Here is a 25,165-nt window from a genome sequence, read left to right on the forward strand (position 1 = left end):
AACCATTTATAACAAATTAGAACAGACATCAGCCTGGATCATAGGAATAATTAGGGGGGCTAGGGCTAGGGCTATGGTTCAGTGGTAGAAAGCTTGTCTAACATACTCAATGCTATGGATTTATCCCAAACACTGGAAAAAAGAATTCTACAACTCCCTACAATCACACCCACTGTTTCTGCACATCTGGTATCTATCCTCACTTTTTATGTTCCAATAATTTCCTAAGTGGCTCCTGCAGGATGGAGGAGCCACCTACACCTCAGCTCTAGGGATCTGCACATGACACAGGCATGGCCATTGTGTGCATGTGATCCATGTTTGGGGAATCAGAGTCAAACCTGGAACTTGTGAGGGAAAGAGAAAACCTTTCCACTGTGATCAATGAGTTGGGAAAATAAAAGCCAGATGTGACCAAAGGATGCCAGGTGACATGGACTTGCCTAGAAACAGAGCCAGCATAGAAAAAAGTTTAGGCAAGAGACAGAGACCAAATTCTGATGACAGTGTTTGATCCCCTACATCCAGCCATGCCTGAAGCAAAATCTTCTCTAGGACTTTTCAGTTTGCTAAGCCACAGAGTTCTATTTTTATCACTTGAGCCAACTGAGTTTGGCTCACCGTCACTGGCCTCTTGACTGGTCATCATTCAATAAAAACTTGATTTACCATTAATAAAGCATTGAATTGCTAACTCCAGGTAGATTGAAACAATTATTTTTATGACCAAATAATAATGAAGAAACCTTTGGGAGCAGGTGTAGGAACATGGGAAAACATTCGACTTTTGTTCCACCCTTGGGTTTTCAATGTTAGATTACTAATTATTTGATTCTCATCTTAAGAAATTAATGATATTTCCATGAAGATACCCTGAAGCTTACTCCAACATTTTATTACATGTTATAACAAGTTTTTTTTTTGTTGTTGTTGTTTGTTTATTTTGCAGTACTGGGGACTGAACCCATAGATGCTCTACCACTGAGGTACATGCCCACCCCTTTTCATTCTGAGAGAGGATCATGCTAAGCTGTCATGGCTGGTCCTTTGGGGGCAATTTGCAATCCTCCTGCCTTAGCCTTCCAAGTGGCTGGGGTTACAGGTGTGCACCATGATGCTTGGCTATTAGAAATATTTCAAATCAGTTATGAAAAGGCATGACAGTAAATATTAAGTGCCTGAGTTAAGGGTGAGCTGTTGATATATTTACTGAGTAGCCTATTCTGTGTCACAGTCTTATTAGTTTAACACAAACCAAGGCAGAACCCATGTTTAAGATCCCAAATGGATTAATTCACTTACACTCCACTCAGTACATTAATAGACTGTGTCTTCACTCCATATCCAGTCTCCTTTAAATTAGCAACAATTCCTAATACATCAATACTGGAACCTTTGGATCCAAAGTTTTTGTCACTGTACATTATCATGTGAGCATTTGAAAAATCCTGTTGAAAAAAATATATTCAAAATTTAAAGAGTAGCCATTTATTATTTAAAAAATAATAAAACTAAGAACAAGCCATTAGCTTTCCTTCAACTTACCCCTAATATAGGTCGTAAGGACTGAAGCTCTCCATTATAACCTCCCCAGTCTTTCCAATCCTTGTATTCTCCTTCTTCTAGCAAATACTGATGACCCACAAATTCAGGCTTCTCATAGGCAACCCAACTGCAATTGAAAGAACAGGCATGGAGCAGTGATTTTCAGACATTTAAAACTATCCTTATGCACACATCAGTTTAACTGACAAATACCTATAGTTTTAAAGCTAGATTACTTTACTAACACGCTCACTACTGGAATTCTCTAAAATTTAGGAGACTATGTTGAAGAACACAACCTAAGACACAAGCTCCTCAGAGGACTAAAAGGGTGTGAGGGTATTTGAGATTATTTCAGCTGACTCAAATGAACCCCAGCAAATAAAACTGGATAGGCTTTCCTAAAGTAGTAATTCAAATATTTTGAGGTTTTGGCTATTTTTAAGACTAGTTCCAGGGTACACATCTATAGTAAATGGGTAAGATCTAAAAATTACAAAAGATCACACAAATCAGAAAGCAAACTATAACAGTTCAGTATAATTTAGAGCATAATTCTAATAAACAAGACTGCAGATTTAATTAGTCTGGATGGTCAATTCCAAGTGCGGGTCACAATGGGTGAGATACAGGCGTGGGTAAAGCCGTTGAAATTCATCATGCCACAGAATTGGAAATAACACCTTTGGCAGGGAGGAGGACACATTTACTGCTTGTTTAAAGGAAAAAGAAATCCTTCCAGTTATGCCTGTCTACTTACATGCCTCTTAGAACTTTCATGGACCCCACTGATGTAAGGGGCAAGTGATCATCTCCAGTCACTTCTGTCTCATCAGTGACAATGCTACACAGGTCTGTTTCTAGTTCCATACATCTTCCTTCAAAGCAAGGCTTTTCATAAATAATAACCTACAACAGAAATAAGATAGACCAGTGATAATATAGTTTAAAAAAAAAGCAGTAGGTCTCCCCACCTCCACCCACTGACCTGATGTGAAATAGCCCAGAGCCAGAGCATAAAAGACAGTTTTTAAATCACTGGATTTTGTTCAATGTTGAGAACCGATATGTAGAACTTTGCTTAGGACAGACTGTTATAGTTTACTAATTTACTTAGGACAAACTTTGCTTGTTTGCTTAGAAATCATAATTCTAAAGTTGCTTTAAATTTTTAAAAAAATCTATACCATCAAAGTATGTGGCATAGATGTGGGAAATAGGAATAACAGCATTTGGGAGTAGGGAGAACTTGTCTTAAAAAAGTTTCTTCTTGGCTAACTGGCAAGCAGCAACAGGCCCTGCAATTAGTAAATACAACCAAAAATTATACATTGAATGCAACCATCAACCTTTTGAACCAGGGCTCCACATACAGTTAATGATAATTGTGCCATTAGCAGAATTTTCCAGCCTGGAGGATGGCACGTGTTGTAAGTTGGGACATCTTCCTTTGGGGGCAACTATGCCTATGCGTGGCGAAGCTTTATAGGTGAAGTCACACAAGCATTATCTTCATGGAGGTGGAGTGGAATAACACACGCACGCACGCTCATACACACTTACCTTCGGATCTGTTGGGAATTCAACTTTACGACCACCCTGAAAAGAAAAATAACAGAGAAAAATGGTTTTTCATTGATTCCTTACCATTTTATATTATCCATAGAAGGTGAATCTCATGGTGTGATTACATTCCACTTTGTTTTAATGTATGTGAACTAGTGCTAAAATTACCAACAAAGCAATGAGGACACAGGAAGTCCACCTAGAACAGACTCACACAGTGGTCTGTATGTGCAAGGTGCACATAGAGTGTGTTTTTGTTTTTGTTTAACTGAAAAAATTTCTCATTAAGAAAAATCTGTATTTCTCATTTCTCTTGAAAACAGTCCTAAGATCCGACATCTCGGGACCTAAACTCTCACAAGCAACAACCTTCACCTTCTGCACTCTTTGATCCTGCATGAAGTTCAGCCTTCAGCAGGACACAGGCTGGGGTTTGCTGTCCCCACCACTCCCTGTGGTTGAACTCCCAGCCAGCCTCATTTTTATTTCTTGCCTGGCTATTGGAGGCATTTGATTTTGCAATCCACCACCTATAAAACTGTTAAAGTTATAAAATAAACTATTAGATTAAATATAAAAAATCCCAGCCAGGCATGGTGGCACACACTTACATATAACCCCAACAACTTGGGAAGCTGAGGCAGGAGGTTCGCAAATTTGAGTCCCACCACAAGTGTTTAGTGAGCACCTAATACAACACGGCACACACTGTGTCCCATAAAGGGACAAGAGAGTCGCAGCCAAACCTATAGTCCCTCCCAAGCAGAAGAGACAAAGACCAATGCAAAATATAAGGATAAGGTAGAGGAAATACAAGGCTAAGGTAAATCTTTAGGAGGACATCCAGCCCCAGGCCCTCCCTGCCTAAGTGCCACCCAGCTGAGTCTCCTGTCACAACTGGCTTGTCCTCGGTGTCCTGCCCTTTCAGAACTCTGCACCCTGGCGCACACAGTGCATTCTCTGGCACCTCTATCTACAATAATCCTGCTCATGGCTTAAGACTCAATCTGATCTATCATAAAGCTTCCCCAATCATCCCCCTCCTCTGTCACATCAGCCACAAGTTGGAATTTTATTTGTCATTCCTCCTATTTTTCCATGCATGTTTAATCCTTCACTTTCTACACTAGGCTGATACTTTGAGCACACATCTGCAGCTCTGCAAGGCTGAGGCTGCCTTGAAGGCAAAACACAGTCTTATCGACTTTTTAACCTGTAGCACCTAGGAAGTTATCATTTCTATTATTTCTATCCAGCAATGGGCCTCGTGCAGATGAAGCACTGGGTTTGATCCTCAGCACCACATAAAAATAAATAAATAAAATTAAGTTATTGTATCCATCTACAACTAAGTGTGTGTGTGTGTGTGTGTGTGTGTGTGTGTGTGTTTGTTTTTATTTAACTGACAAAATTTCTCATTAAGAAAAAATCTGTATTTCTCGGGACTCAACTCTCATATACATACATATGTAAAGCCCGTTTGTTGCTTCAACATCACATCCTGTGAATTATCAATGTCAGGCTGACAGAGTCACCGCCTTCAAGAACACCACATTTGATTTTTACCATTTTCAGAGGCCGCATGGATCCAATGTAGGCTTCCTCTGTATCCCAGAAGGATAAGTCAGGGTATTCGCCTGGTTCCAAGACGAAAGGGACACCTTGAAATCCAGGTTCTTCATAAATCAGCCAACTAAATAAACACCAGGGAAGGAAAGAAAGACAACTTATCGTTTATTTCAGTGTTTCCTCTCTGATTAAAAAAAGGGCTCCTGTGACAAGAGGGGAAAGGAACAGAGGATGTGGCCCCACATGACGACGGTTACACTTAGCTGCTAGAGTCAGGAGGAGCAAGCTGGGCTCCCCTCCTGACCTCCTACATCTCTCCTTGGCTGGCCCTGCCTACTTATTTTTAATTCATATGATTAATTGCTTCTAACTGTAAACCTTTCTATTACTTCCAAGTAATAAAAGGAGTTCTCTTTTTGCACTGTATTTGGAGAGGCCCTCTTGGGAAATCTCCAGGCCTGCTTTAAAAGGAAACACCTCATTTGTAACCTAAGACTGAGGAGTGCCACCTAATCATTTTTCATGCTGTCAAAATTAATAATAGCTAACATCCTCTTTAAGCTCACAAGGAGTGCTGCCCAGAATTTCATCTAATCCTCACAAGAATGCTACCAGGGAGGAATATTTTTGTCCCCATTTTACAGATGAGGTTAAGTAAATCACCCCAGGCCACACAGGGATGATCAAAGCTGACTCCAGAACCAGGCTCCCAATCATTTTTTTATGGTATTTTTTTCTCATCGCAGAGAGTGCACCAAACATTCATTTACTCTTTTCATAGTTACTCAGGATCATCACCATGAGCATACTTAATGCATAGTGATGTCCCCGGAGGCTCTGAAGGTCTGCAGGGCTGCTTGTTCCCAGGCTGCAAAGCTTTTTGAGGTCTTGGTTCTGATTTTAATGACTGTGCAATACCACACCCTTCTACCAAGCTTGTCAGCTGTCACTTCTGCTTCAGTCAGGGAACCAGCGGCCCCACCCTCCTCTCCTGTGCTAAAAGCAGGAAACCATAAAATCACGCCTGTTAGAACTGCCTCTAAAGACTTCAAGGTCTGGTAAATTTGCTCATTCCAGGCAAGGTTCCAGGAAGGTGAAGCTGCTGGAGAAGTGACTTTCAGATGGAAGGTGTTAAGGTACCCCTTCGTGAGCCAAGACTTCTTGGAGATCACATAAACTCTCCAATCTGTTAGTGTGGTTAAAATGCCTGGCTGTGGTCCTCCACCATGTTATACGCCTCCCCCCACCCCCACAAGACACCATCAAAGGCAGGATGATCCTAAATGAAATCTTCTACCAGCAAATTGGGACTCTTAGCTTTTTTCTTCTTTGCAGTTGGGCCTAAGGCATGATTTTTACTAATGGTTTCTGTTAAAGATTCCCCTGGGTAAATCAGTAACTTCTTTTAGACTCACTAATTACACAGGGATTTACAACTAGAATCCGACCCAAGACCTGTCAACACACACCAAGGAATGTTGGGAGGCGAAGGGCGCGTTACTAGAGGGGATCAAAGCTAATCTACAGTGTTAGAAGTCAGGAAAAGAGCAGAGGTGGAGGTGAGCAGGGCTGGGAGAGGGCATGAATGGGGGAGCTTCTGACATGCTAGAATGTTCTACTTCTTGATCTGGTGATAGTTATACTTATGTATTCACTTTCTGAAAATTCACTTAGCTTATTCACTTATGTATATCTTTTTGTACAAATGTTACACTTGAGAATAAATTAACTGAAGGAAAAAAGAGGCCTGTCTTTTGAATACCACTGTAATGCCAGGAAACCACGTGCAAACAGAGGCTAAGAAGGGGATACTTTCAACTTCCTTATGTTTAAAGCATGACAGTTAAGGATGCATTAAGTATTTTTGGAGTTCAAAGCTACGCATGGATTCTGTACCTTAACTAATAGGAGTTGGACAATAAATTCTGTTATTATGCTAATAAGACAAAGCCTTCAGAGTTCAACTCCTTCACAAGTGAATGGGCTTAATTCTTCATAAACAGGATATATGGCTCATGAATCATTCTGAAATTCTGAAATGATATTTACCCAAGCATCTTTTTTACTAGGTCTTTCCTTATAGTATTTTTAAGTTCTGAAGGAATTTATTCATCTAAAACTAAAATTTCATCTTCCTGGAAGCATGTGGGTAAGTCATATAACATTTATAGAAGGAAGGCAATTTGGGGTAGAGGGGAAATTGCTAAAGAAAAAACCAAAGATACAAACTGTTATATTTGAAAAGGCCACATTCTAAGGGCACTTCCTTGGCAAGGGAGCCTGCTGGATAACTCAAACAGACGTTTACAACACAGTGTGACTCATTCTGTGCCAACATGATACAGTATTCATGAGGTTATCAGGAAAGGGGGAAATTATCTTTAGGCAATGTTATTGCAGTTTCTAAAGGTACTCTTTCTCTTTTCCTGTGCACTTAGGTAATGAGATTTTTCCAATATACAGAAAGAAATACCATATACAGAAAGAAATACCACTTTATAGTTGTGCTTAAACTGTGCAACTATAAAGCATGAGCTTCTTTTTTAACAAACATAAATGTATGCAAATATATTAATGACAAATACATATGGATATTGATGAAGTAATAACAATAGTCATGCATATGCATATGAAAAATATCTATGGAATTACTTTTTTAGAAATACCCTTTGAGTCACCTAAGAAAAAATTCAGTCCTGTCTTATCCACTTGTTCTTAAACAAGTAACTTGAAAATACCACCTAGCAGGCAAAGCTGGACTTACAGCATTTATAGCTGGATCCTTAAGACATGGTTGAACATAAGTGATGGCCATTTATAGAAACCAATTGGATACTTGAAAGATTAAATATGAACGTGCCAAGCTTCAGATTATTCAAAAGAAGATGGGCTATGAATCTCAAAGGAAAAAATGCATGTTCTCTAATACAGCCAGCCTAAGTTCTTTAAAAAGTCAGTAGCAAGGGAAATAGAGATTAAAAGAGACTTACAGAGACAGGACAGTCAAACATATTAATATGAACTTTGACAGAATCCTGACTTTTAAAAAAGAATTTAGCCCTTATTTTTTATTTACTTACTTTTATGGTGCTGAGGATCAAACATAGTGCCTCACCCATGCTAGGCAAGTGCTCTACCACTGAGCTACAACCCCAGGCATGAATCCTGACTTTACAAAAATAAAACAACTCCTAAAAGATATTCCTGAGGCAATTGGGAAAATGTGTTTATGGGCACAGACTACATATTATCACAGACATGGTGCTAATTTTCTTAAGTATGACACAGATAGCTAGGCAGGAGAATGTGATTACAAAGAGATTCAGGCTGAAGCCAATACAGTGTAGGGACATGATAGCTGCAACTTATTGTCAAGGGCTCAGAAAAAGATAACATGAATATGGCAAAATAATGAGAAGAAGATTAACATTAAACAGGGAAGAGAGGTGGGAGGGAAAGGGAAAGAGAAGGGAAATTGCATGGAAATGGAAGGAGACCCTCATTGTTATACAACATTACATATAAGAGGAAGTGAGGGGGAAGGGAAAAAAAACAAGGGAGAGAAATGAATTACAGTAGATGGGATAGAGAGAGAAGATGGGAGGGGAGGGGAGGGGAGGGAGGATAGTAGAGGATAGGAAAGGCAGCAGAATACAACAGTCACTAGTAATGGCAATATGTAAAAATGTGGATGTGTAACAGATGGGATTCTGCAATCTGTATATGGGGTAAAAATGGGAGTTCATAACCCACTTGAATCAAATGTATGAAATATGATATATCAAGAGCTATGTAATGTTTTGAACAATTAATAATAATAATTTAAAAATATGGCAAAATATTACCCATCATTGAATCTGGGGGTGATATGTGGGTATTTATTGAACTATTCTTTCTACTTTTATGTATGTTTGAAAGCCTTTGTAAAAAAACAAAACAACAACAACAAAAAACCATTGGGCTCTGAGGGCTAGGGGTGTAGCTTAGTGGTAAAGTGCTTGCCACTAAGGCCTTGGGTTCCATCCTTAGTATTACCAAAACAGAAAAACTGAGCTTCAATATGGTATACTCCACAATGAATGATTACTGCACAGTAATGAAAAAGAACAAATTGACATACTCATCAACAAGGGTAATCTTAGGAGAGAGGTTAGGTGCAAGAATCAGGGACTAGGACCAGGGTGGGTGACAATTTTCTGCCACAGTGCTGATAATGGTCTAAGTTATGAGTTGTCTGGTAGGCCCATTATTGGGCTCCATCACTTATACACACACACACACACACACACACACACACACACACACACATATATAAATGTTTTCTGTTTATATCAAGTATTTCACAGTAAAATAATCAAAGACTACCCAGGGAAAAACGTCCCCTTCACTTCATAATATCTGTTTTCTAGAACATGTTCTGCTAACAACTAACCCTATCCTAGAGAAGGAGACCAAAGCCTATCTTCCTTGCTTAAATGATGGCATTAGACCAGATGCTATATACCCTATGAAGTTCTAAAGTTCTCTGTTTTTATTAGAAACATGCCAAAAATAAGTGTGTGGGGGATGCATGTGTATATGTCTACATGGTATGTGGCTGTGTGTATATGGCGTGTAGTGCATGTGTGTGCGTGTGTGTATGCACACAGCAAATGCTGTCAGTTTTACCTTTAAAATGCACCAAAATCCGCCCATTTCCTGCAAATCACATTATCTAAGCCACCATCACCTCTCGTCTGTATAATTACAATGGCTTCTTTAAGAGTTTCTTTCTACTCTGCCTTTACAGTCTATTTGTACTCAGCAATCAGAGTAATCATTCTAAAATACAAAGTCCATCAAAATTCTCCAAGCATCACTGGCGCCACTTTGAGTAAATGTCAATTCCTTCCCTAAGGCCTAACGGCTTGCCAGGACAGGAGGCCTTTTTCCTCACCCTCCTCCTAGCTTAGCACCTAGGCCTCTTAGCTTGCCCTGAAGGGCTCCCCCCACAAAAAGACTGTGCTTTCTGCTTGTGCTCCTGACTCTAGAGAAAAAAAAAAAAAAAAAGACTGTGCTTTCTGCCTAGGGCATCCCCTGTCCCTTCTCCTTCAGCTGACCCCATGCAGACTTTCTCACTTCCTTCAAGTCCCTGCTTAAATGTCACCAGAGACCTTTCTTCACTACCTTATCTAAAATGGCATTGCACCTGCCCTTCTCTGTAACATCTCCTGTAGCCCTCACCATCTGACACATTACACACTTATTTGTGTTTGTCTGGTCCTACTGAATGGATAGCTCCATGACAGAAGGGACATCCAATTGGAAGTCATACTCCCTATTAAGTTACCTAGAAGTTTTTTAGTTTCTAATTTCTGAGAAACAAAATTCAGACTCTATAATCTCTAATTTACCCAGTTTGTACTTTCTGCAAAATCAAATCATTATTCCAAGATAAGAACAACAGTAAAAGAAGACTTTTAGTACTCAACAGGATGCAAACACCATGATGAAGGACTGCCTTACCATTCACTGTACAGATATTCTATATCACTTTACAGGAGAGACTACATATCCTACTAATAAAAACTTATGCACATTTGCTGAATATGTAAATATTTCTAAATAATATGCATTAACACTGAAATAATATATTATGCATATTAGAATACATAAACAAAAATAAAATCCTTTTTTTTTCTTTCTCCACATTTTTTTATTGGTGTATTATAGTTGTAAATAATGGTGGGATCTTTTGTTACATATTAGTACATGCATACAACAAAAATAAAATCTTAAAAGGAGATGTTAAATATAATATAAAGCAGTTTTGGTGGCTTTTTCTCCCTACATTCAGTGGCTGCCTTTCACATGCCTTGGGCTCTGCACTCCCCTTTATGTGAATTCTTTAGCTCATTTTTGTGGTACTAGGGATTGAACCTAGAGCCTCATGCATGCTCTGCTGCCTGAGCTACACCCCCAGCCCTATGTTCTCCACTTGAATTTTTTTCTCTTTTTAAAAAAATTTGTTCTTTTTAGATATACATGACAGTAGAGTGAATTTTGGCATATTATCCATACATGCAGTATAACTTATTCTAGTTAGGATCCCATTCTTGTGGTTGTACATGATGTGGAGATTCACTGGTTCATATATGAATATAGGACAGTTATTTCCAATTCATTTCACTGTCGTTCCTATTCCCATCCCTTCTCCCTTCCCTTCATTTCCCCTTTGTCTAATCTACTGAACTTCTTTCTATTCTCCCTTCCCAATATCCTCTACTTTAGAGACCACATTCTTTACTGCTGCAGTCTGCACTTTTTATCCTAATTTCTCCCCTATCTGAGATAGTCCCATTTCCTTCAAAATATTCTTGCAGTTTCCTGTGATTTGTGACAACATCCTAGAGGCTTCTGACAGCATTGTGTGAAAATATGAAAGGAAGTGCCCCACATTTTGGCTTCCATCCCGCCTGAACTATTGGGGGTACATGCTTGAGATCACCTCCTTTGAATTACCACGAAGGTATATCTGCTACTCAGCTTTGAATGCATCAGATTCCTCTGACATGAAGGAAAAAGGTCTATGTTAAAAATCCATTTTCCTTCACACTTCCTCTAATAAATTGTTATTGTTTATAAGAGAGGTGAATCATAGTAACACAGGTGCAAAACAATCAGGACTTCGTGTATTGTATTAAAAATACCATTCAGTCAATAATTACTTAGCAAGAAAACAAATCAGAAACCAAATATTGCTAGTATTATCTCTGATAATACAGGCATAAAAAAGATTCATTAAAACTATATTTGAAATATAACACTTACGTGCCCCAATGCACTTTAATGGAACATGTCTTCTGCATGACACCAAATCCCTGCATTTCTTCAGTGTCATCAAAGTAGGAATTGAGGAGTCCTAACCCCTCTGGTTCAGTAAATAAGTCAATTTGACTAATTCTGTAATCCTGAAAAAAATATATATATATATACACACATATATGATATAGATACAACAATTACACCATGTATTTAACTCTATAGTATGCTTGTTATTCTCTCTCTCTCTCTCTCTCTCTCTCTTTCACACACTCTCTCTCTCTCTCTCTTTTTGCAACCAATTAAAATAAGTTTAAATGTACACTTACATTTCATGGGGTGCCTGCCATTTTATCCCTATCCTGTTTGTACCCACGACTTCATAATATGCCTCTTTCAGGGTAGACACGTTACTTTAATCATATATCTTAACATTACATTCAAAAAATTCAGAAATGCATTTTTTTAGCATTCTGGAACATCATTCTCACATCCTCTCTTGCTTTCCTTGGTCACAGGAGTTCTGGCTACTTTGCTTAGAGGCAACTCTCCAAGTCCAGAGATCTTGGTCTATAGAATGGTTGCCCTTCTCTTCCTCAACTATTGTTTTGTGACCACAAAACCACTGGGGTAACTCTCCATGACTGTGACTAGACCGCTATGATGTTGGTTTGGTCCAAAATGTAAAGCCAAAACCCACATTCATGGTGATTTATGAATCTCCACACTTAGGTTATTGTTCCACGCCCTGCATAGCCAGGGTCCATCAGATACTCTTCAAAGGGCCTCTCCTGCAGAGTGTGCTAATCAAATATTTATCAAATCTCTTCTATGCTGCTGAGCTGTGTGAACTATAATACAGAAGAAAGAAAGCTCATGCATGCTTTGCTGCCTGAGCTACATCCCAGCCCTATGTTCTCCACTTTAATTTTTAGCGGGTCAGTTCAGGTGAGGCTCTTTTAAACATTACCAAAATGAGGAATTAATGAACTAAAATGGTAACTCTCTTGAATATATGATATGTGTTTCATGCTTCAAGAAACCATGCACACAATCTCTTTTAAAAAAATGTATTCCTGCCTTCCAACATGGTATAATTCAGAATGATTTAACCCAAGGGACTAAATCAGAAAATTAGAAACTGTTAAACAAAAAAGGTTCACACATCATTATTTAAAGTAGTAAAAAAGAAAAAAAAAAGAAAACCCAGAAACAACTTTAAGATCCACTGAAAGAGGAAATAATAAATGATGACATCCAATTTATGCAGTAAATGATAAATAATATCATTTCAATGAGATATAACATAATATAAGCTAAACCTCAAATCACATAGCAACATGAAAAGCTTTCCTCTGCCAAAAATTGTTGATTGTTCTAATTTTGAAGCTTTTTATTGCACTTCATGACACCATATCTATCATGTAAACTTGGAATTTTAATTTTCTTCTTGGAAGACCCAGGAATCATGTTTTTAAAAATTCCATGAGCCAAAAAGAATGATGTTGATTATACCTTGCTCATCAACAAATAAGAAATCAGAAATATTATGCAACCCATAAAGTGACTTCAAATATCTCAAATGACAGTTTTTAAATCCACATAAAACTCCAGAGTTGAACTATCAACTGAATTATTTTTAGATTACGTTTCCAAAATACAGTATCTGTAAACTACTCAAGGTAATCAGAAATCATGCAGTGGCCAAAAAGACTAAGTAAAGGGAAAAAAAAAATCTGTTCACATAGAACTTATTACAACCAGGTTACTACAAAAAGTCCATTTGGGAGATTGGAACTGGGGTTCAGGGGTGGAAGATTAGTCTTAAGACAAATTTGTCTTTGTTTATTGTGAAAAAAAATCTAACCAACTGAAAAGTCTTTCTAACTCATTTGAAATGTACAATACATTTATAGAACATTTATAAAGTACCAATTTTCCCCAATCACTTATTTAATAAAATGAATACTTCCTCAAAGTAAGAATCAATAAACATTTATTCAATAAATATTTACTGAATGAATGACATTCAGATTTACCATAACCTACCTGGACCACATGTCGGATTGAACCAATCACTACAGGTTTATCAGACTCTGCCTCCTCATTTCTTTCCAAAATATCTTCTATACCCCAGAGACCAGAAAGTTCCAGTTCACCTTCTTCTAAGGGGATGGAATGTCCTTCAAAATTTGGTTTCTCATACAAAATCCAACTAAGAATAAAACACAGCAAAACCATTAGCTAGTCTTGGTGAGAGAGGTTTTAATTCTAAACTATTCTAGTGTGTGTATACATATATATATAAAACTATTTATTATTATTATCATTGTTATTATTATAATAATTATTATTATTATATCAGTGACCAATTCTCTAGCAATGAAAATGGCACATACTTTCCCTACAACAAACTTTACTAGGTATAATGAAGCCTTTGATGATTCAAGAACAGTATCAGGATCTTAGAGAAATTGTGGGTTATCACGATAAAATTACAGAGCTATCAATATTCTATGGAATCACCAGTTAGTGGAAATTTGCAAATGATATGTCAGACAAGTGGATGTTAACTTTGCTGTTTTTTTTTTCCTTAGATGTGTAAAAATCATGTCTCTTAAAGGAATTTTAACATATATTGGGGTCAAATCAATGAATATTAATACAAAGGACCACATGCATACTGATGGGAAAAGCATCTTATAACTATTCTTCCCAATAACAGTCAAATGCTTCAAAAAACTACATGTGGATATATGACACTGCTGTTCTTAAGTGTTTATACTTTCAAGAAAAGAAATAAGCCAGCAAGCTGGGCACAGCGGCACACGCCTATAATCCCAAGCAGTTTGGAAGGCTAAGGCAGGAGGATCAGGAGTTCAAAGCCAGCCTCGGCAAAAGCAAGGCACTAAGCAACTCAGTGAGACCCTGTCTCTAAATAAAACACAAAATCGGGCTGGGGATGTGGCTCAGTGGTTGAGTGTCCCTGTAACCCCCACACCCCCCAAAAAAAGAAAGAAGCCAACAAAATCTGCAAAAGAAAGAAAAAAAGCACTGTTTGATTAAAAACAAAACTTATGCAAAATTTGTTTTACTACAATTTTCAGTCTTCAAATTTAAGAATGAAAGAAAATTTATTTTTCTAATGTATTCATTCTAATGTATTTGTTGAATACATAGAGAAATATGTTAAAGTGTCTAAAATCCTAACAGGAAAGCTGTTATACATTTAATCAAACAGAGGCCAAAAGAAAAGCTTACTAATTTTTAAATCATAGACTAGAGCTCTACCCTCTTTATTTCAAACAAGTTTATAAATAGGTACCAGAGATAAGTATGCCAGATCAGTGATTTTTTTTCAGTTGCTTTCTATTCAACTTCCTGTGCATTTGCAAAAGGCAATTAAAATGGTAAAACAATTTTAGAAACTGTCAAAATGTTTATATTCTCACCAGTCTCTTTATTTAATCAAAAACTATTTTTGTCAAAATTATAAATTAAACTTTAGTTAAATGTACTGAACTGTCATGTATTTCTTAAAAGTCACATGTGGCCCAACAATATGACTAGTGTGTACATTTTGGGTTGGAGGGAGGGTCTGGAGATTGAATTCAGGGACACTCTGCCACTGAGCCATGCTCCCAGACCTTTTTATTTGATTTTGAGATAGGGTTTGGATAAGTTGCCCAGACTGGTCTCAAACTTGTGGACCTCTTGTCTCAGCCTCTAAGTTTCCTGAGATTATAGATGTGTGCACCACCACAGCCGACTGATCTTGCAATTCTTCACAACTTCATTCAAAACTCATCAGCTAAAAGTATATTATGGGCTCTGATGTACAATTAACCCAAAGCAATGTTGTGTGGGATTTGTGTTCTACTGCACTTTTCTAAATTTTCTATAATAAACATGAATCACTCTTATAATCAGAAACATGTTTAACCATATTTCTTAAATACAAATTGTTTATCTTACTATACATACTATTTTCTGCATTGTACGTTGATAAAGACATAATAATAAATAACTACTGAGAACCAAAAAGGTGCTTAAGAAGGTAAAACACAAGCTATACATCAGGAAGCCCAAGGGCCACTCTTACCATCCTCTAACGACTTTCACGAGTACTACTGGAGAGAGGCTCCAAGAACTGCAATCCTGAATATCCCTGAAAACTTCAATGCACTTCTCCGAGACATAGGGCTCACTGAATATCACCACCTACAAGAAAGTGGAAGTGGTAGCACTTTGCCTATCAGATCAAGATAAAAAATCTAGACTAGAAATAGAAAATAATCTTACCTTTCCAGGTCGGGGATTGAGTTTATTTTGACTACTTCCTCTCAGTGTCTGTAATGAGATGAATAAAAACACAACAAATAATTACAACTTTACATAGCAGTCCTCTTTTTCCCACCTATAATTCTTTAAGTACGATCAAATTTACCTCATGGTTTAACAGTTTTGAAACATGTCCATCTTTATGCCAAACATGTATTAAAACTCTTTTGAGTTTATATTATTAAGAGCTTCCCCTAGCCAGCTTGGTGGCACATGCCTGTAATTCCAGCAACTGAGGAGGCTGAGGCAGGAGGATCACAAGTTCAAAACCAGCCTCAGCAACTGAGTGAGGTCCTAAGCAACTCAGTGAGACCCCGTCTCTAAATGAAACATAAAATAGGATTGGGGATGTGGCTCAGTGGTTAAACGCCCTGGATTCAATCACTAATACCCCCCCCAAAAAAGAGCTTCCCCCAGCCCCAACTGTTTTTGCCATTTCAGGTTTTCTTCAATTAAATTTCTAGAATATTTCTACCAATGCTAGAAACTTAGGGCCCAAAAGTCACACCTATGTTTTATGTCAATTCGCAGAATAAGAATCAACTGAGATTCAGATCATCTCCGTGTAATCTCAGATACATAAAAAGAGATTGGAATGTACTAATCACTTATCTAGAAAGAGTTGAGTCAGTTTATGTGTTCAGACACTTTCTACCAGAATCTGTAAATATTGTGTTTTCATAGTAACATCTACTAGTTTAAATAAAAATGAGTATAGTATATTTCATAGTGTACACTGCACATGGTATATTTAATACCCCCTTTCTGATGAACAGAATACCCTTTATATGACTTTGAAACTAATTATTTTCAAGACTATCTGACAAGACAAGTAAAACCAGAAACACAAAAGATAATAAAAATAGTAACTATACATGTAAAAATATTACAAAACATGAACTACTTTCAATGCTGACCAGAATGCCTCTTCTAGACTAGCCTTTGATCTGACTGCTCTTACATCATACCAAAGTGGGATCTGTCCACAAGATCACAGGAAACCCCACTGGAGCATTATTACAAATCAAAATAGCATATACTTATGTTTTTACATGCATACATTAGAAGTGGACAAACTAAAGGAAATACCTACAATTTAAAGCAAAATAATTCTATAGTCAACAAAGGATAGGACCTACAAAAAAACATTTTTTTACAAAAATTATAAAAAGTCCTATGAAAAAAACCCAAAGCATTTGGTTTTTCCTTTTTACTCCATCTGATTAGATTTTCATAAGGAAATTTTATATGTGGTGTTGTCAGACATGTCAGATTGTCAAACAACAGAAGTGATCTAAGAATAATTGTGAAAGAACAAAGTTACAATGAATGAGAAGTAGACTAGCAGAAATTTTGTTCTTGAGAGAAAGAGTTAAAAATCTTATGATTTCCCCAGTTTTTTTTTGTTTGTTTGTTTGTTGGTTGGTTTTTTGTACCAGGTATTGAACTCAGGGGAACTTGGCCACTGAGTCACATCCCCAGCCTTATTTTTTTATTTTATTTTATTTTATTTAGAGACAGGAATGTGCTACCATGCCTGGCTAGGAATCTTATGATTTCTGACTGCTATAGGCAAATTGTTTTCAAAGTATGATCCAGATGTCCCTAGTTGGTTCCCAAGATCCTTTCAGGCTGTCCATGAAGTCAAAGCTATTTTCAAAATAACATGAGGCAATTACCCCTTTCCATCTCACTTTTCTCAGAAGTGTGTAGAAGAGTACAAGGCTCTGTGACATGTGACAATAGATTGCTTTGAAGGTTAAGGGAACGTGCATTTGTGTTTTCTGGTGTTTCAATTTTTCTCTCAATGTTAATTTCTAATATTCTAAATTCTGATAGGCAGAAACCATATTTTATATAACTTTAAAATGGTAAATTCATCCTAAGACCAAAAAGTCTGAAACCCACGGATTTACAAAATCACATGAAAGAGGGGATCTGTACCACCGTGGAAACCCATCTCTACATTTCACAAGAGCTTCCAAATCACAATCTCTGATGGGATTGTTGCGAAAGCCAACACAACACACTGAATCATACTGCAGTGCCTTGGCCAGATGAGGAGAGAGCGAGGTGTCGTCTGCCTGGGCAGTCTGTGGTGGATCATGGTCCACGCTTGCCAGGTAGCTGGCTCACAGGTGGACCACAGAGATTCAGTTCCATTCCTGTTTATTCAGTTCTACTCTGGTTTCTAGGTGAAGAAAGCTGAGCTCTAAACCTGATATTCTGCCTTCCTCTTTAACTGTCCTCCCTCAACTTGAGTATCAAGCGTGGTGGCAAAATGGCACAAATTCACCTGAAAAAACCGAGGAGAGAAAACAACTTCTGGGGACGGGGCTAGGGCTCAGCAGTAGTGCTCTTGCCTGGCATGTGTGAGGCACTGGGTTCGATTCTCAGCACCACATATAAATAAATGAAATAAACATGTATCAACAACTAAAAAATAAATTAAAAAATAAAATAACTTCTGGCTGGGATATTGCTCAGAATATATGTTTAGCATGCACAGGTCCTGGGTTTAATCACATGCACACACACACACAGGCAAAAGGAAAAAAAGACAAAACTTCATACAGTCAGGTGAAGAAGATGGAGAAATCATAATTGTCCCTCAAAATCATATGTTGCTGTCCTCTCTATAATATTTAAGGAAAGATCTAATGTAAACCAAAAATTTTCTGCCCTAAAACTTTGCAGGAAAACATTTTTTTTCCTTGATGAAAACTTATTCCTAGTAAACAGAAAATGCTTTCTCAACTATAGGGGATAAATACTTATAGGAAGAATAAAAGTAAAATTTCACAACGTAAAAGAAGGAAGAAAGAAAAGCTTTTGTTGGCTGGGTAGGGCTTTCCCAATAGAGGAAGCTGCTTCACAAATCTTCAGAATTCTAAGAATAGTATGGAGTGTTTTTACACCGAAGAGGTAAGAAAAAATGTCTTATCTACCTCTGAATTCTCAAAGCTTTTTTTCTATACTTGTCATAATACAAGTTGCAAACTCATATGTGCCATAAAATATGTAGTTCACTTGCCCTCCTAGATCACGCAATGTCTTGAGAAAAGAGTCTTAGTACCTTTTTTTCTTGGGCCCTGACAATTCCTTCTACATAGAAGGGTTTCCAACAAAGGATGAATCAAAACTTCTGCGCCCGAGCATGACCATTTCTAAAGAACAACGTGAACTGCTCATCATCCCTCTCTCCTCTAGTTTTATCAATACTCCAAATAAATGACACCATGTTGGTACTTACCGTGGCATCTGACAATGGCATTCCAGAAAAAGAAATGCCTGGGTCGTACAGGCTTGATTTGAAAAGACCCATGAAGTCGGTATCACTGTTTCCATGGTTTGGCAAGTTGGATTTAAGAACACTTTCAGTATGATTAGCCTTTTCCATACCATCATTGTTTTTCAGTTTGGAAAATTCTGAAAATTTCGATTCTGGCAAGTGTAGATTGCTTCGTGAATTCAGGTCTTCTTTGTTTTCCTCTTTTTGCAGGTGTTTTTCCATGTGGCTTGGACTTTTCAGATCTGAATGAGATGCATTTGCCGAGTTGAAATTGAAGACCTTTAAGGAGTGGTGAAGTGGAAGACTTGGCTGCTCTTTGTCTAAGCCACAGGGCGGGGCACCCTCCTTCAGGGGCTGTACCACTGAAGACCGAGACAGAGAACTGTTCTGAGAAGTGCTGAAAGAAGTGGTCATACTGTTGACTGATGTCACAGAGGGAGAGAAGACTTTGTCTTGTGGCAAAGAAGATAACATGCTTGAGAAAAGCGCACTCTTTTCTAACCTTGATCTCTTAACTCCACCATTGGTAATGTCCCTGTTCTCTTTGTCATTTTTTTCTAACGTGGGCTGAGGTTCACTTTTTCCATTAGTAGTGTTAGTGTGCAAAGACTTGAAGAGGACACTCTGCTCGGTGGATGCACGTTTGGGTCTCAGTTTGGATTTGGGGTCGAGGTTCTGCATCAAATGTAAAGCAGGTGACATTTCTGTCTGGCTTTCCTTCTTCTTCCCCAAACCGAAGGTGAACACGTTAGGGTCAAACACCTTTTCTAAATTGTCCTCATGAATAGGAGGCATAGCGAAGTGAGGGGCAGGGGAGTTTGGCATCCTGGTCTTCTTTTTCTTCTGGGGCACACAAATTGTGCTGTCCATATTTTTTATAATTTCCGTGAATTTTTCCATATCAGAGGAAGAATCAAATACACTATCATCACTACCAGCAGAAACATTCAAAAGACTGGTAGGGGTGTCCTTGCCATTCACCATGTTTTGATCTGGCCTCGGAGGAGTTTCTGAATGATTTCTGCTGGTGGGAGAGTTGACGGGGCTACACTCAGCCACCGGGTGTTTTTGGCTGCCCTGACTTTCAGCCTGGATAGGCAGAGCTTTCTCGCACTCTGGTGGTGTGACGTGTGGGACAGATTTTGCCACATGTTCCTCTTTGTCATGAGTGCGTTTGGGTGATGTGCCCAGGACTTCCTCCTGCTGGGGAGCACAACTTGCAACGGAAACCACTTCAAGTTCATTATTGTGACAACTTGGCAACTGCACTTCTTTAACTTCAGGGTTTTCTGAAATGATCTGGGAGCTCACATCCTGAGGGCTCTCCACAGGAAGAACGAAGGACCTGACCTGGACAAGGACCTTGGATGGACATTCATTTACCACAGCTTCTGGGCTGGGCTTTGGGGAAGAAGGAGGGTTTCCTTCTCCTCCCCCAAGTTTGGACAGGGGAATTTTCTCACTGTGATGAGACACAGGCAAAATACACCCATTATGGTTTTCTGACGCTTTTAGATCAGTGCAGGCAAAACTGCTCATGGGAGCTTGAGCACATTCGTCTTTGGGAACATCCACAGGCAGAGGAAGAGAAGGCTTCTTGAATGACTCATCCTGGGGCTGTGAGTCAGGCAATGTACCCTGGGGCTTTGGAAGTGAATCTTTGGCATCAGGAATGGTGGGGGTGTCTTGTGCTGTATCAATCATATTTTCAAGTCCAGGTCTTTTGCTTTCAGCAGCCTCAGAGTTGTCCTCTCCTAAGAGCTTAATGTCCTTGACAGGAATCACAGCAGCAACCACTGGTTCTGAAGAACAGGCAGCATCTGTTTGCACATCTGCTTTGTCATCTTGGTTAGACTGGGGACCAAGAGCTTGACCTTCGGTGGGCTCCCCTCCCATTTCTCTGGCTGCTGAGAGAATCCCTTCTTTAGGGAGAGTGACTTTGGTTTCTACAGAGGGTTCCTTCACCACCACACCATTATGGTGACTATTTGGCATTATTCTCTTTTCTGGTTGCTCCATTTCCTTGGCTTTTTTGGCTAAATTCAGCTTTGCTCTCCCAACAAATGTCTTATTAGAGGGAATGTTCCGTGTGCCTCGAATGTCAGTGTGTCTTGGACTACTGTTCACTCGTTTGTTTTCAAATAAGGAGATTTTGGTAGCAGTGTTTCCCTTATGAACTGGCTGGTTAAATGAGTTATGTTCATTTGCTAAACTGTCAGGATTCTTCGGGGTTTTCAGGTTTAGTTCCACGTGTTTGGGTTTGGCAGGGCTGTGAGAAAAAAGAAGTAGGGTAGTTACTGGCTCAGTTTTAAAAAGCAAACACACAACCCATTTTATTAGAAAAGTATGAAAAGCCAATATCTTTCTGATAACATTTTTTAATGAAAATTTTTAAGCAATGCTAAATATGCCATCATTTATTTTTAATGGATGTTTTGCTTGCATATTAAGAATGAGAAGATTACATAGTTAAGAAATCCTAGGGTGAGGGGCTAACAAGTTTTATAAATGCCCATATATTAATGCTTGGCAATAGAGTCAGAAGATATTACAGGATCTGAAGAATAGTAGAACAAATTCAAGTGCTTAATGCATTCCTGTACCTAAAATACATAAATTATTTCCCCAAACATCAATGGCTTTTATCTTAATTCTCAAAAAATCTCAAAATATTAGATTATGAAAAAGTTCATCTATTATTGAATTTTGTTCAATAGTATTTTGTTCCCATCCTTCTTTAATAAAAATTTTTATTACATTGTGTTCACTATAGGAAATTTGAAAAAGACTTTTATAATCATTCATAATCTTACCACTCAGAAGATACCCCTGTTAATATTTTAGTTCATTTCCCATCTTTTTATATACATAGTTAAGTATTTTTTAATAGAGCTGAAGTAATTCTGTTCATAGAGTTTGGTATCTTGTCTTTTTTTAAAAAAAAAAAAAAAAAGAAAGGAAGCTTCACCTTTCTGCATTAAAGTCCATTATACATTAACCATAATTTAGTTGTTATTTATTCAATTGTTGGTTTTGTTACCACTTACCAGGCAAAAGGGCTCCCTCTCTGTCACATTTCTTGGATATGACTACTCCCTAATGGAAATAATGGCTTTGGATGTACACAGTGCCTTCTTTCATAAAAACAAAATGTGCTCTGTTGGGCATGTGCTGCCTCTAGTTCTGGCTCTCACACTAATTATCTGTATGAACTTGGACAAGTTACTTTACCTCTCTGGACTCTACCTTCTCTATCTTTAAAGAAAAAAAAAATAATAACACCTAGATGGTTTAAACAGACTTGTTTTTATTTTCCCCTTACATACAGTTGAAAGAATTCTTGAAGTCCTCTTTAAGTCCTTGACTGAGGTCAGTAGAGACTGCAGAACAGGGATGCCCACCTCCTTTCAACCAATCACTTCCTGCTTACCTGTTTTATATATTGCTTCTATATGGCTTTTCTAGAAGAAAGGTTTCCAAAGATTTTTTTTTAATTGCTATAGTGGTTTATAAAGTGGGAGAGAGAAATAATAACCACTAACAGTCACTGATTGCCAAGCACTTGAGAAATGCTTGGTTTACTTAATGTACAGCTTTGTATATTCTGTTTTAAGGTGAGGAAGTAGAGGCTTATGGAAGGTAAGTAACTTGCCTGAGGCTGCACAGCTAGTAATTGGCAGAGCCAGGAGGTCTTCTGCTCTCAGACACCATACTCCCATCCACTATACATGCTCCTTCCTTTTCAGGGTCAGACTAGACTGGCCTGAATGACTGCTCTTCTTTCCATCTTTATCACTTAAGGAGTCAAAGAGTTATCAGGAGATCTATCAGATAAGTTGATCAGATAGTGTATTCTCATAGAACACAAAAGTGGAAAAGCACAGAAATTCCTTGCAGGTGGAGCTTCCAGAAGGAACAGGCAGAATAACTCTGGGGGAGACACCTTATCCTTCTGGATAAAGTGAGAAGTCTGGGCTAGTTGCCAGCAAGTCCTCCCCAAAAGAGAATTTGGATTTTGATTTTTAAACTTTTATTTAAATACTAAATTTTATATATACTCATAACTTTCTTCCAGGCATTGCTTTCCCCATTGACTTCATAAAATACTGAGGCTCTCTTATTTTTAGGCCCATATCTTAAATTTGAAAGCAAAATTTACTTATAAGCATCTCTTTAAAGATTAAATTGTAAAACCAGTGAGATGATTACAAAAAGTTTACAAATGCTATCTCAATCAATGAGGGAGAGCCACATAACAGGGAATATACATTTTTAGAATTCCCACCAATCAGCTCAAGGAACAGTCCTCAAGTCAAACATCAAAGTGTACCTTTGCATGTAAATGGAAAACACCACAGGTTAGCCAACAGCTAAGGATAGGAAACATCTGCACACTAAAGATTTACACCAGATCAAAATACCTTTTACAACTAGACTTTCTGTGCTATTAAATTCTGCTACCAAGAGTCACTGCAATTAACCTAGTTCAGACTGATTAAAAGGAAGGCTCCCATAATTCATGTTGTAATGCCTTCATTAAAATGTGAGAGGGGAAAAGAATCTGAAGTCTAAAAAGTCAAAGTTATTCTAAGAGGAAAATTCTCCCTTCTTTTAAACTTATCATCTTAAGAATTTCAACATTCAGCATTTGGTACAGAACTTGAAAGAAGTAATTTTTCTAACAGTATTAAGAAGCATTCAGCTTCTTTATACTGTCATTATTTTTCAGGGAATATACAATGGTTTTTCTAACTCTTCAGTCTCAAATTGTTTTTTAAATATAACCTGATTAACATTGTTACTTGCAGTATAGCCACAGGAAGAATTAAAAGGGTCTGAGAACCCCTTTAATTTGACCCTCAAACAGAAATGGGTGAAAGGGCTAGAAAGAATTATTAATTTTCCATCTCAATAGTTTACCAATTCACCAAGTTTGAGGCACTGTGCAGAACAAAATTAAATAAACCGAGTGGCAAAGAAAGGTTTTAGGTAGAAGCTAAACAATTCAGAGAAAAAGACAGTTGGTTTAGTTCAATAGAAAGCAACAAAGGAAGAAGAGTTCCATTGTAAGATCCACTTCCTGCTGTTTGTTCACCCTATTCCTAAACAGTATAACTTTTCTGGTTTTTTCACAGCTCTCTCCTGATTGGAAGACAAGTGAAGCGTCCTTAATCTAGTATACAACAACTTCTCTAAACTCACACTTAGGAGGTTTCAGTGTTGGGTCACACTGGTCTTCTGCAAATAATGAGCATCATTCACAGCTTATGTCTCCAACGCTACTGTTACAGAATAAATAGCTGACTATATCAAAGGTCTCTAAGTTGGCAGCTGGTAAGGTAGCTCATGTTATTCATTAAGCAAATCTTCAAGTGTTTACCAGACTTTCTACTCCAAAGCTTACTTCTCCAAGAAATCAAACAGAATGAAACCATTCAAGAATGGTAATGTGAAAATACCCGCTCACTTAACAAATGTGTGAATGTAGGAAAAGCTAGAGCACTGTAATCATTTTTCACCTGTGCTAACTGGAGTGCGGGATGGGAATGGGGGAAGTTTTACATCATATCCTGATCCTGCCCATCTATACAAATCACATTTACCCTCAAGGCACCAGCCTCAGTTCCTCCAAAAATCCCTCAATGATTTTGTCCTCCCTTGCACTCCCCCAGCCTTCACAGCAATAACATCCATTTGGCAGTTTTATCAGATATCACCCCACATTGTTTGATTTGTGTGCTTCTTTTGTGCCAGAGGGGGCCATAAATATTTCAAGGGTGGCATGCTAAATCATATTTATACTATTTTCCTCCCATAGTACCTAGAAAAATACTCAGCACAGAAGGTACTCAATAAATATTTGTTAATTCAATTAACTAACTACACATAGTTACAGTCTGTTGTTTTGTGCCTTCTCACTTAGTAAATTATTTTCCAGTAAGAACACTTTTTTCTTTGCTTCAGTAACTGAAAACTGATTTTCAACCTGGGAGCGAAAATAGTAGGCTCTCTAACATCAGAGAAAGAGGCAACCAAGATCCTTGTAATAGG

The 25,165-nt window shown here is 38.0% G+C and overlaps 1 protein-coding gene across 1 annotated transcript in view; it reads right to left on the reverse strand.

Moving 5' to 3' along the window:
- Crybg1 (crystallin beta-gamma domain containing 1) overlaps positions 1-25,165 on the reverse strand; it is a 183,531-nt gene that overhangs the window by 22,506 nt on the left and 135,860 nt on the right. The window contains exons 4-13 of the mRNA XM_026389643.2: positions 19,076-21,383; positions 15,784-15,831; positions 15,584-15,702; positions 13,531-13,696; positions 11,491-11,630; positions 4,678-4,804; positions 3,109-3,144; positions 2,306-2,454; positions 1,546-1,672; positions 1,303-1,448 (exon numbers count right to left, since the gene is read on the reverse strand). Of these exons, the coding sequence (XP_026245428.2) occupies positions 1,303-1,448; positions 1,546-1,672; positions 2,306-2,454; positions 3,109-3,144; positions 4,678-4,804; positions 11,491-11,630; positions 13,531-13,696; positions 15,584-15,702; positions 15,784-15,831; positions 19,076-21,383 (3,366 nt within the window). The remainder of the gene's footprint in view (positions 1-1,302; positions 1,449-1,545; positions 1,673-2,305; positions 2,455-3,108; positions 3,145-4,677; positions 4,805-11,490; positions 11,631-13,530; positions 13,697-15,583; positions 15,703-15,783; positions 15,832-19,075; positions 21,384-25,165) is intronic.

This window comes from Urocitellus parryii, chromosome 8, assembly GCF_045843805.1.
Source record: "Urocitellus parryii isolate mUroPar1 chromosome 8, mUroPar1.hap1, whole genome shotgun sequence".
Lineage (NCBI taxonomy): Eukaryota > Metazoa > Chordata > Mammalia > Rodentia > Sciuridae > Urocitellus > Urocitellus parryii.